Source organism: Pararge aegeria, chromosome 15 (genome assembly GCF_905163445.1).
Source record: "Pararge aegeria chromosome 15, ilParAegt1.1, whole genome shotgun sequence".
In the NCBI taxonomy this organism is placed as follows: Eukaryota; Metazoa; Arthropoda; class Insecta; order Lepidoptera; family Nymphalidae; genus Pararge; species Pararge aegeria.
This window is the reverse complement of record NC_053194.1, coordinates 3,287,834-3,302,037: the sequence shown is the minus strand read 5'-3', so window position 1 is coordinate 3,302,037 and position 14,204 is coordinate 3,287,834. Positions and strand designations below refer to the sequence as shown.

Below are 14,204 nucleotides of genomic sequence, written 5' to 3'. Positions count from 1 at the left end.
GCTCACTTAGAAGGGCGAGTCTACAAGATAAGAGCAGATCTAACGATTTAAATCTTTGGTAACCATTGGATAGAAGCAGGTGGTACTTTGTGGAAATCCATGATATATAATGAAAAGCAAGCTTAATATGCTATACTCCGCGAAAAGCAGGAGAATCTGTATAGTGTAATTAATACTTCTTCAAACCTTATACTCCACACAAAACAGATCTCATATAGAGATGAAATACTAAATCCAATTATTTACTAAATACTTAACAATTATTCGTTTTAAAGTCAACATCTCCTGCGGATGTTCCAGTTTTGTAACGAAACGTGCGTTGAGGGTACATTGCCGAAGATCTGTTTGGTGTGGTGAATAAGGTTTCAAGAAATTATAAATTACATTTTACAATTAGTTATACATTTTACTATAACCTAATACCTATCCGTTGGCGTCATAGATTAAAATGAGTTTTGAAGTGTTACATTTGTTCCTTATTTCCAGAGTGGAGGGTACGGTCAAGGGACACTATTCTCCCTTCGCTCCCGACGTCGGACGGGGTCCTTTCTGTCCCTGGAGCTTGCAGGGCGAGGGGCGGCTCGTTTGGTGCACGCGGGCGCTGGGTCCTCAAGGTCAATCTACCTAGCTGTGCCGTTGTATGACTTTAGGTGGCATCACATTGCTATTAGGTAAGTAAATTAACATCGTAAGTGGCTATAGCCCAGTGGCTTACACAGCCGCCTTCCTTTCGTGGGTACTGAGATTGATCCCTGGCACGAACTTTTGAGTTTTTAGATTTATGTGCGTTTTTATTTCGAGCAAAAAAATAACTATCACTTGCTTCAACGGTGGTACATGCATGTTCTTCATAATGTTTGGAAGACGTGTTTAGTGTTAGAGTCGGCAATTGGCCAGCGAGTTAGACTTTTTTATTAGACTTTTAGATTCTGAAAGGAACCCCATATTTTGCAGTGGCCCAGAGATAAATTGACTAATATTTTTTGTAATGTACATGTGTAACTGACTTAGTATACGTTTTCGCTAGCTGTAAGTATACTGATTATATAAATAAATAGATAATGAAATAAATGAGTTAGTGTGAACAGTATGTTCAACTGCGTATCATGAGATGGGTTCATTGCCCTCGAGCGCGTCAATATTTGTAAGTTCTTGAGTAACCTGTCAAGAAAATTTTCAGTAGCTTAATTCAGTGGTGAGCACGGTAGCTTAACTCAATGGTTTTTGTAATCATTATGATATTCTTAATGGGATAGATAGCAGGAAAATAAGGGATTTGAAGGTGAAAGAAGGTAATATTAGGATGTTGAGATCTTCATCATCAAATCAATCCATTGCGAGCCCGCTACAGGGCACGGGTCTCCTCCCATAATGAAAAGGGGTTAAGACCGTAGTCCACCACGCTGGCCGAGTCCACCAAGCTGGCCGAGTCCACCAATCCACGGTGGACTCCGCACACCTTTTGAGAACTTTATTGATAACTCTTAGGTATGCAGGTTTCCTCACGATGTTTTTCTTCACCTTTGAAGCTAGTGATATTTGAATTTTTTTAAACGCAAAAATCTGAGAAATGTTAGAGGACGTGCTGGGATTCGAACTCGGCCCCTCAAAAGTGAAGTCGAAGTATTGCCCACTAGGCTATTACCGCTTCGGTTATTGAGATATTACCAATATACCAAGCAATAGAATTTTACTGTAATACTGTATTAAATCTTGACATTATTGTCTACATTAAATTTTATTATCTATAACAAAAGTAGATATTGTCAAAGATTCCAATCTGTATTACCCGCTTCGTTTGGTATTTCCAATTTCTACAAATAATGAAGAATTAGAAATTGTTATTTACAGGTTCCACGGAATATCATTCAAACTTACAAAAAAGAAAAGACTTACAACTTACAAAATGGAGATTATTTTTAAAACATGATATTTTAACAAATCAAAGAAGTAATATTTTAGTTAAGGATTTATAAAATAAAGGTTTTAAACAAAAAGTATGTTTATGTTTTCAATCTGCTTTAAAAGTTACTGTAAAAGAACATTAACTCTGTTGATTTACGTATTACTTTTATGAAGAGGTAAATAATGAATGATTAATCAAGAAAAATTACCTCTTATAAATAAAATACACTCTATATTATTTTCGAAACTTATATTTCTTGACACTTTCTTTTCTTTTTAACGGCCGGTCTAGTAATTCAATATTTCAACTTTAGCCCCGAAATTGACAACTTGATGCGAAAACAGATTTCAACGTTCCTAAATATTTAATAGACATTATTCGACAGTGTTAATTCAGTCGAAAAGTTAATAGTGTATTAAAACTCGAAGTTTTTGATCAATGCTATACCTTCTCCGGTTCTCGGTTCTAAGTTACGAGTTGGGATGCTATTATAGTTAGTTTTTTGGTGAAAAAGACAATATCATAAAAATAAAAAAAATGACGTAAGATCTCATTTAAATATTTTAACATGTTATTGTCAATAATTTTAAACAATTGTATAAGTTAAGATTGCGTAATTCTCAAAAACTAAGCAAATATGCATTGTTAAGGTCTTCGATCATTATTCAGGTCTTCACGTCTATGTTAGACTGTATGTGACTGTAGAGACCAATTCTGACCAGCGAAAACTGACGAGCACTGACGCAGTCGAAATACTGATCCGCCAATTCGCCCTCTTCAGTGCAAGAACATCAAATCATCCGGTATCATAAATTCCGAAATCTACTCATAGTTCTTGCATAGGTATTAGTATTTCAGGGGTCACAAAATAGGGGTCATTGACATACACATTAAATTTTAAACCAAAAGTATCTGGCAACATCTAGTTTCTTTATAAATTGCACAATAAATTGATTATAAATTGATTATCAAACAACAAACCACACAGATCTTCCAATTTACCGCTCTCTAGATTTATGTCTCGCTCCGTCTCCGTAAGCATCCTGGCTCAAAGTTAGCACTAACTCAAAATTGCAATTAAGTTTTATTAGAAAATGATTAAAATTTGTGGGATAAAATAAGAAATACTTTGAAATATCTACTGCATAACTGATTATTTTGATTATGTTTAATTAATTCAAGTAAAATCAATGAAAATATGCAAAAAATGGAAATGGTAAATTGCACCGAGCGGCCACGTTGCATTTAGGTCGCGTTTTAGGTTGAAACGCTCTGAAATCCCGTCATGCTTACCAAAAAACACTCATTTGTAGTTAGGTTTGGAGTTAGCAATTTAAGAAACAGCACCGAGCGGCCACGTTGCATTTAGGTCGCGTTTTAGTTTAGTTAGCAATTTAAGAAATATAATGTTAATAGAACTGAAATTTTAGATTTGAATCAACACGCAGTACGTGATATCGTGGCGCGTGGCGTAATAAATACGTGTCCGCCAAACTGTGTTTGGTTAGGACTATTGATTTCGTTCGGAAAAAATGTGTAATATTTATTGTACTCCTTTTTTTCTCACTAGTGTGCATGACGATAACACGGTGCGCGTGTACGTCGACTGCCGCTGGCTCCGGACGGACGTCCTTGAGAAGGACGCTTTGGACACTCCCAGGGACGCCGATCTAATTATCGGCTATCTCTTTTCAGTAAGTAACAATTTATATAGGTATATTGTCAGCCTTGTTTTTGTCACATTTATTTTCTGACCTTCCATTCCATTTGCTACCACTAACATTTATGATTAGTACTGGACAGCCTTTCACACTGTTTTTGGCTCGACGAACTAAGATTTGTATGACTAAAAAAACTAAATTGTTAGTTCCAGAGACACTTGTATGTTGTAAAAAAGCAGACTAATTTGTATAAGCTGTAATGTATATAGGGGTCAGCAAGACCAGTGTATTAATAATAAAGGTCAATGCCCGCATATGTTCAGTCAGCAAAACATGTATCTAAAATCGCGAACGAAGTGACGGATTAAGCTAATCATTATCGTCATCCTACTAACGTCCCACTGCTGGGCAGTTCCTTCTATCTCATAGAAAAGAGGATTTCACAGCATAGACCAACGACGCTACTCCAATGCGTGTTAGTAGGCTTTAAAATTTATAACCATTTGCTTAATAACTGCTGTCAGAAAGGCATTATTAAATACTAGTGATAAAAACCAGGACCGACGAAGGCGCCACCAATTTATTATCTTCTGGCTTCAAAAACTCAATCACTCTATACTTTTTCTTACCTAGGACCGCAAAGCATTTTCCAGTATCGCTTGAAAAGTAGTTTGTTAAGATAACTGTTAAAATGTCAATAAAATTCAATTCCCTTGATTTGTATCTAACGCTCTTCAAAAATGAATATGTAAAAAAGTGCTAGATTAAACTAAGATAAGCACTTTCTTTGTTTAAGAATATAAGTATGAATTATTATGACTATAAAATGAAATTTCCTCTATAAAATTTTAGAACCCATCGTTTATCTTCATAATCTCGTGTTCTCATGACAGGAAGACAGAAAAAATGGTGCTCATGTCGAAAGCCGGTCAGACTACAAAGTAACTTTGTACTCTTTTGATCTGAGTCTTACGCGCTTGATTATGTATTCAAATGCTAGGTTACTCTAAATATAGTGCACTCTCTTTGTTTTAGAATATAAGTATGAATTATTATAGCTATGAAATGGAATTTCCCTTATAAAATGCTTGAACCTATCGTTTATTCTCATAACCTCGTGTACTCATGACAGGGCGACTTAGAACAAATGGTGCTCGTGCCGAAAGCCGGTCAGGCTCACAAGCAGTGCTCCAGTCTAGCTGTGGGTGTCACCCCCTTTGTCACACCGCGGGACACGTAATTCAGGTAAAAAAAAAACTAGTTGGGATTTCGAATATAATATGATTACTTTATTTGCTATATGTTGTACATATTTTGGTGTTATAATAACGATGAGAGAATATTTACTCGAAAAAAAAACCAGTATATTATAAAATTATTCTGGGCCTAAATTGACAACCCTAATTGTAATGACTCGAAATCAAACTTACGCGTGTATGTGTGTGCTTATGAACGTGTTTGTAAATTATACTTCTATATCTAGAACCATTGCCTTTTCTGTTACCAAAGTACATACAAAAGTATTTTTTGTTTCGTATTTATGAAAGTGGATGTATTTTTTTTTTGGTTTCTTATAATATTCTATTCTCTTTATATTGACCTCTTAGTGTGATGCAAATCAATAAAAACTTATAGTTAATACTTAAGAGTTCGTTAAACATTGTTTTTTCTATAGACATCGCCTTAATCATGAGGCATTCGATTTAGGAGTTTTAGTGAAAACGGGAATAAGAAAATTTATATAGCACTAATCACAAAAATGAGTGGGAGTGGACAGAAAATTATTCTGTATCAACTATTCTTAGTTACTTTAAAAATTTTTACGTATAATATTTATTATATAACGTGTAAATGAAAACCAAATTAATACTTCAGAGGCTAGAGATGTACATTATTTACTGTCTCTGAGATTTATTTGCGAAACCGAAACGCTAGTAAATTTTAAGTACCATTGCCATTGCCATAGTTTTTATTAAAAGTAATAAGATACAGCCCTAACATCAAATGCAAAAATGAAATTAAGTGAATCCTGTATTTATTAGGTACGCGTCGCAAAGCTTAGGTACTAAGCACGTGTTGGTCTTTTATCTTCAATAGGGTTGTCATAAGTAAATATTTAGAATGTTTTGATTTAGTTTTTATGTTAATATAAATACGCTTCATTTGAATTATTATTTTACAGGGTGATTCCTTATGAAATATACTTATGCACTCTTCAACAGTATTTCGTAATTACGTTACACGTTGTATAAGTAATATACACCAGGTGTATACATCGTTAATTAGTAAAGCCTTTAATGTTTTGGTGTATTAACATAATAAATTTTATTTACATCATATTACTTTTATGATAATTGATTGTTTCTAGTACACAATCAGCCAGCCATATGCATGAGAGCGAAACACCTGTTACCCATTTTGGGTGGTTGGATATAAACGGAATGAGCATCGATGTGGAAATTGCCATCGATATAATATAATTTGAATAAATAATGGCACTGTTAAAATAAAATAAATTCCCTCAAATATTAATTCTATTAATTTGCCCATTGCATGGTAATGTACAAGGTGTTAGAATAGACAAATGTTTTTTTACCTAGGTATAACTTTATTAAAAAAATGTGTGAGCCGTCACGCGACGCCTGGCAGATGAATAAATGAATGAATGAATGAATACACTTTTATTGTACACCACATAAACATAACAAATTAAAAGTAAAAATTTAACAAAACGTATTCCAGGCAACCAAAGGCATTAAAACAGCTCAAGAAGATGTCAAACATCGAAATTGTTTTCTGTAAGTTATTGCAGATATTGCATAATGAAAAGATAAAGCATTACAAATTAGTTCCACAAATAAAAAAAAAATACAACCAAATGGATAACCACTCCTTTTTGTAAGTCGGTTAATAATGACTGTTTTATTACAAAATTAATTTTCATTTTTATTGTTACATACGAAATACAAAAATTCAATCTTATAGCTTGGCGAAGCGTCGCCACGGCCTGTGTAGCAACGCCAACAATCAGGTTTAACCTCCGCCTATAGATGTTTCACATCAAAAAATTTATGCTTATTTACACAAGTAAACTTTTTTTTTCAAAAGGAACTATTAAGTCAATGCTGTTTAAGTTTTAACGGCTGAAGTACTGAGTGTGCGAGTTAGTTTACCATGTTAACAGCAATGAGTCTGATTGTAAGAGGCTTTGCCCACGATGGCAAATTTTACGCCGTTTTACGCCGTTTTTTGTTTGCAGTTTAATCACGTCGGACGCAACTATAAAGAAATAAAAACAATTTAGTTATTAATTCAAAGTTCTCTTAAAAAACGACACCCTTGTCATCTTGTGTCATTCGATTATAATATATAATGTTCTTTGTTCGACACGAACACAGTTAGTCACATGCCACGACTCGAATTGATCAACACAGGGCGGCATGTTGCAGGATGTGTTTGCATTTTTGCATGCATTACTAAAAAGAAAAAACACATTTCGTACTTTTAATTTGTATCTCACAAAATTGGCAGATGTATGGAATGAATTTTAAATTAAGAATAACTATTTGACCCACAGAGGGGACAGAGCTGCGGGGAATTCCTTCTTACTCTGACGTCATAAGGGTACTATTTGATTGAAAATGAATTCACAACACAGTATAAATAAAAAATGGTTTCATTATATTCCGTGTTTACAGATACAGTTGCAGCGCTGTTTACGCACGTTGGTAAAACGCACGTTGACTCCGAACAATTTATTATGATCGTCTGCAGAGACGAAATGAAACATCTCGAAAAATTATGATTATGACCAACGATCTCTGCTTTGTCTATGATTCAAAGTTATAATTCTATTTCAAAGAACTGTCAAGACCTTTCAACTTCATTTTTATGAAAAAATAAATTGGCTAGTGTACGTTACCATTTCTGTTTAAATTAATATTAGATGAAATATTTGAACTCTTTATTTAAACGAACGTTGAGTATTATTTTATGAAATGTCAAATCATTGTTTGTTATTTGACAAAATCAAATATAAATTGTTTAGTTTTAGAGCGACTTTGTATATAAATTTATAAAAATAGAAATAAACTCTATTAAAACATGAATAAATCCTAAAATATCTGTACAAGAAAAGTAGATAAGGAAAATAAAGAGTAAGCTCCTTATTAATTAATAAATAATAATTTGAAAGCTTCTGTTCTTTTATTTTAGCAAACAGTAAAATAAATATAACAATTTTTTCTCAATTTCTGAAATATTATTGAACTCTGGCGAAATAATTATTTTGTCTTTATGTCATTAGTAATTTAAATGAAAATGGATCTCAACAGCTTAATACCAGATTAAACAATGACATTGTTAGAAATATTCATCTATACCTCTCAGTATTATAAGAAAAAAGATTTGTGTTAATAGCATTTATGTATAAATTTAAATTTGAAGCTTCAAATAGAATACGTTCGATATTCATTTCATTTTTATTGTTAAAATTGATAATAGACTTATTGATAAGATGTTTATACATTTAGGTGGCCTAAAGTGTAAATAAATTTATTTAAATATCAAGTAAAACTATTTAGTTATTCTTCAATAGAGTTTGTAATTGAAAAATTATATAAATTTTATTCACTTGTGATTATTTTGATCTCTGTGTATATTAGATAGTTATAGAGTGTAATTAAATATTATTGTTTTAATTTAAACAAAAATGTAAAAAAAAAAACACTTACGCTATTTATATTATTCTCGTGGATAAGTGATTATTGATTAAAGATTATGCCACAATAATTGTATTTATTTTATTAATTTAAATAATATTTATTTTATTAATTTAAATAAATTAATTTAAGTAAGCTCATCATAATTATAAACCTGAGATTTACTAATGTTCTATACATACCTAGCTTACCTAGCCTCTTATTCGAGAGAGTAATATAAAGGTTAGACTCTCTATGTCTATCCGAATCCGGGTCTGTGGGTGTTCGTCATAGTTTCTGAGTTGGCAAACATATTTCGTCTAAATAATATATGACTCAAATACTGCTAAAATTTAAACTTTAAGTTTCGTTACGTTACGCTAATCGTATATCATTTGATCGAATTAAGCAATGTCTTAAGAGTTTATTTCGGTGTATTGCACTTTCTTGGTATTTCTTAAAAAAGGAGCAATCACTTATTTAATAAAGAATACAATGAAAAAAAACATTAAGTTATGTCTAAGGTATAAAATATATAACTAAATGCCACACAACTCTTTGATAAGTCCAACAGAAAAACTTATGAGAAATTACACTGCGATTGATTGTCTCATCGGGTGACAGATGGGTTGGTTCATTTTTTGCGCAAACTACTAGCCTGGCTATTCAGCGCGGAAATGCAGACAGCATTCTTAGCTACACACCACGTGACTACAAAAATAATGCATGACTTTTACAGTCATTAGTTTACTTATGACTTTTAATGTAACATTATCAAATTAAACCCCTTTCTTAATTTGAATTGAGATTGAAATAAATATTTAGATTCACAATTAACACAGCATAGAAACAATTTATCAATTCAAATTTCAATACGCATGCTGATGCAAGTTCAGAACTTCACAGTCGGCATTAGAGGCCAACAAACTGACGTCAGAATAACTCACTGCAGTTGCAAGATATAGATGCAACACGAGCGTTTGTCAGAGTACAACATGAATGGCAACTTGCCAACCGGTAATATCGTCTCAAAGCAACTGCGTAAAATGATAGCTGCAAGTTGGCATTAAAAATTACATAGAGTTTTATGCGGGATTGCAGTGTTTCATTATTTATAGGCTTTCCGATCCAATTACGGTTTCATTAAAACTTTGATTAATTTACCCGAATTTCAATCGAATGCCCTATTTTATATGAATATATAAAATAGGGCATTCGATTTAATAAAAGCTAAAAATTTATTCTCTCTATCTCTTTAATACGTTTTCAAAAACCAAAGGTTAACCTTTGGTGTACCGAAAAGTGTTATCATCGTCATCAACATCGTCCAATTGACGGCCACTGTTGCACATCGATCTATGATAGCGAGTTTCAAATCCACGGTCCTGAGATGACTGTTTCCAGCCACTCCCAGCGACTCGTTTAATTGCGTCTGTCCACCTCATCGATCGGGGTCGACCAACGCTGCGTTATCCAGTGCGTAGTCGCCATTTCAACACCCATTGACCATAACGTCTAATCATCGTGATAAAACCGAGAAACTGAGAAGTTTTTGATTATTTAATTAATTTAATAACACAATTTTACACGCACCTACCGACTAGGATATCAACGCTTACAAATAATAAAGCATTAAGCGGTGATAGCTTAGTAGATAAGGCTTCGTCTTTCCTTTGGGGAAGACCGAGTTTAATCCCCGGCACGCACTATTGACTTTTTGAAGTTATGTGCGTTTTTAATTTAAACAATTTAAATATCACTCCCCCGCACAGGTAAACGCAGCGTTGGTCAGCCTCCAAGGAGGTGGACAAATGACATCAAATAGTCGTTGGGAGCCGCTGGAAACAAGCAGCCCCGGACCGTGGATTTTGGAACTCCCTACAAAAGACCTATGCTCAGAAGTGGACTTGAATACCTTCAAGTGATGATGATGAAATATCAATTTCTTCAACGGTGAAGGGAAAGGTGAGCAAAACTGCAAGCCGGAGAGTTCTCCATAATGTTCTCAACAGCGTTTGAAGTCAACCTATCTGCACTTGGCCAACTTGGTAAACAACCTCCTAAACCCTTGACATATTAAAAGGAGATCCGTGTCATATAGTGGGGCGTTAAAGGGATGACGATGATGATGATTAGCTACTTCTATTACTTAAAGTAATGTTGTTTTAGTAGCGCAATGTAATAAAGCAATTTGTGTCATAAATTCACTCTAGTTTCAGCAGAAAGTTAGCGTATATTGTATTCGGGATACACCAAATACAATGCTGAAAATTTCTAGTGTTTCAGATAGTACTAGCTGTTTCCTGCGACTTAAACCGCGAATATTTTGTTTGGATGAAAAGTAAGTTACAGTGTGTGTATGTTTAAAAAATGCAAGCTATCTTTGTGCAAAATTTCGCAGTATACATACTGCGAAAGCAAAAGCTATTTTTTCATCTCTCGGAAACCCATCCTGTTTTTTTTTTATTTTAATGTTTTTTTAGTTATTTTAGTTGTAGTAGAGTTTTATACGACAGAGCTTGTCCGGGGAAGTACCACCACAGTTACGCATTTTATGACGACAATAATTTTAAAATTAAAATATGATTTTTAATCCTCTTATGTATAATTATTACCACAAAATTCATTTCATTATCAAGAATCTAGAAAATCATAATATAAAAAAAAAATTAAAAACAAACCAAAAAAATCTTTATTCACGTAAGCCTATAACAGGTACTTATGACTTGTTCATAAATATATTTTTACATAACTGTGGCATTATAACTACGTTCGCTAACTTAAACCTAAAGCTACGAGGGTTCCCAACACGTCCTGGTCTAAGAAGAAACCACAAGGAACTTTCCTGGGTATGTTTTTTATCACCATCTAACACTTCATTAATATTTAGCTATAAAGTAAGAGCAATTCATACTTTTTATCGGTTGAGTATCCCTTTATATAATAATAAGATATTTTATAAGCTTACGTTTTATTTAAACTTTAAACGTACTGAGAGACATCTGAAAGATTGCAATCGGTAACTAAACCTTCCCTTGTACGTCATGATAATTGGACGTACTTAGGATAGTGAAAAAAAAAATATGTCTGGCCCGTACCTACGTTTTATAGTGCTAGTTTCAGTGTATAAGTAAAATACCAGCACGTCATTATTTCTATTATCACCCATGTATAGTGAATGCCAGTGAAACCGCGAAGAAAAGGTCGTCTGATATTAACATTATTTAAACATCTGAAGTTAACTATGACGGCCGACTGGCGGGCGCAGTGGGCAGCGACCCTGCTTTCTGAGTCCAAGGCCGTGGGTTTTATTCCCACAGCTGAACAATGTTTGTGTGATGAACATGAATGTTATTCAGGGTCTGGGTGTTTATCTGTATATTATAAGTATTTATGTATATTATTCATCTTAGTACCCATAACACAAGTTACGTTTACTTTGTGGCTAGATGGCGACGTGTGTGTTGTCGTAGTATATCTATTTATTATTTATTTATTTATTATTATAAAGTGCACTGGTAACGATCCAGTAAGTGTGTAAAGCAGTGTTACCTATTACAAAGAAAGTTAAGAACAAAGACGCTTAAATAATTAAAAGCGGAATCTAAAACGGAATAATAAAGTTAGTACATCAAACAAAATTAATTATTCATCTGTAGCTTGTACCAAGAAGGAAATCTTTCTTTAATTTTTTAATTCGTTTATTGTAGTAAAATTAAATATTTCAAAGCAAATTATGTCGTCATATCATTACAAATTTACTGTCATTGAAAACTTAATCATTCTTTGATTTCAAGTTTTATCAGAATCATATTCACATGAAACATAATATGCAAACGAAAAATTAAAATGGTCTATTATTTTATAGATCTAAATAAAAAGTGTTATGCCATGAATGAAGGTGATTGGGTAAGGATGAAAATAAATAACCTGGAATTTATTTTCACTCTCATCCACTTGAAAACGGGAAATTTATTATTAAAAAAATCTCCAAATTTCAATGCAATTGAAGTGTGACATAATCTTATAATTACATAAGTACTAGATAATTACATAATACATAATTATGTTACAATTTTTGATATTGATATTAATGTATTTTATACTAAAATTGTAAGTTTATGGCTCACTTGGCAACACATCCCCACTTTTCTCTGATACATTTCAGGTGCATTCGTGTAGTGGGACTTCGATTGCAGCCTTTCAAAATAAAAAAAAACAAAATTCAAAATTCATTTATTTCAAGTAGACCTAATTTATAAGCACTTTTGAAACGTCAAGTCAGTCTGTTTGGCGACTCTACCACCGGTTCGGAAGGCAGATTCCACTGAGAAGAGCCGGCAAGAAACTCAGCAGATTACTATTTTCCAACATCATGTTAAAGTTTAACAATCTTGAGAATTTTTTTGTTTTGTGAGAGATGAGAGCGGAGTGGCCTGCTTCCAAGCAGACAAGGCTGCTTGGAAGCAGGCTCTTTGTTATTAAGAAATTCATCAATCGTGTAGTAACCACCATTTGTTAAATGTGTTTTTATTGTTTAAATTTAGGTAAAGGTATTACCTTCGGTATCATGTTATAAAAGCATATGCCCATCTCCACAAAGGATTTCTGTACTATTCTCAGACGATATGCAGATATCACTAATTTATGTCCGTTTCTAGCTAGTCGACTGTTTATACCGACTTTTTGTTTATAATTAGTTATGTTTTGTTTAATAAAGATTTTATTATTATAAATATATTACGAGGCTTCTGTAAGTATACCTATTTTTTTAAATTTGGCACGAAGGGATTCGCGTGATCTAAGTTTCTATAATATCAGCAGCTCTGCCCCATAACAAGTATGCAAAATAAACAAGCCTAGCAGTTTCAACATCTGTTAACTGTCCAATTTTTCTCATAGCATAAGCAACTTTGATTGGTTCACAATAAATACAGTAACCTATCGCGTGCTTTGGTCCTCTTGAATTTCCCCTGAACTACAATCCTTTCAGTAGGCACGTCCTTATACTGGTTACAAAATTAGTAGTTACATAAACATAGCACTAACTCCGCATTGCTTGGTTTAAATTATAAACTTTTAATGATGTAACACACGATATCTGTGATCTATTAACTGTGGGTAATTAAAGTTTCTTAATGAGCTGTTTCTGCTAACATGCTAGAGTAACAAACTGAATAGATTGTTTGACAACCTCTTGCACAGAAGATTTTTTTTAATTGGAAAACAAACAGCTATAAATGAATTGTTACAATGGATAAACTTAATTATAGATCTTACACAAGCCAATTAAGTTTTCACTATTAATTAAAATTATCTTAATAATACGGGAATTTTGTTTAATCATATGGATAAGTAAGTTATACTAAAAAATACTACTTACAATAAGTTAATAACGCAAAAAGATTAAAAATTTTAATATAGGTTTTATAAATTTTAGCATCATCTGTGGGAGCTCCAGCGTTTGGTATCTAGCCGGATCACATTAAAATCTTCATCACAATTATCATACAAACCAGTGGACGTCAATAGCTGGACATAGGTTTTTGAAAGGAGTGGAAAATTGAAAGCAAAAGGTAATAAGAATAAGAAGATTACCTACAGAGAGCTTGAGATAAAGGCAAGAAGATAGAAGAAGAAGATAAAAAAATAGCAGTTAAATTTCTATTGTTATGTTCTTATCAGCAACAGTAAGGTATAGTCTTGATCATATTTCTGAATAGATATAAGCTGTTACCTACTTACGCGATTAAGTAAAATTTTGTCATCGGAAGAAATGTCAAAGGTCTCTTTATTTCGAATTGCATATTTATGAAAATTTTTAATTAAGACAACTATAAAACTATTAAAAAAAAGTGGAAAAGGGAAAAATTAACGGAGCGGACCACGTAGAATTTATGGTTGCGTATAAGTTTACAATATTCCAAAATCGAATAA

General features: G+C 32.9%; 1 protein-coding gene across 1 annotated transcript in view; it reads left to right on the top strand.

The window, feature by feature from the left end:
* The window catches only part of LOC120629890, a 72,119-nt gene extending 64,585 nt beyond the window's left edge, over positions 1 to 7,534 (top strand). Inside the window, exons 7-10 of the mRNA XM_039898967.1 lie at positions 487 to 671; positions 3,477 to 3,600; positions 4,700 to 4,812; positions 7,266 to 7,534. Coding sequence (XP_039754901.1) covers positions 487 to 671; positions 3,477 to 3,600; positions 4,700 to 4,807 — 417 coding nt within the window. The 3' untranslated portion in view covers positions 4,808 to 4,812; positions 7,266 to 7,534. The remainder of the gene's footprint in view (positions 1 to 486; positions 672 to 3,476; positions 3,601 to 4,699; positions 4,813 to 7,265) is intronic.
* The last annotated feature ends 6,670 nt before the right edge of the window (positions 7,535 to 14,204 follow it).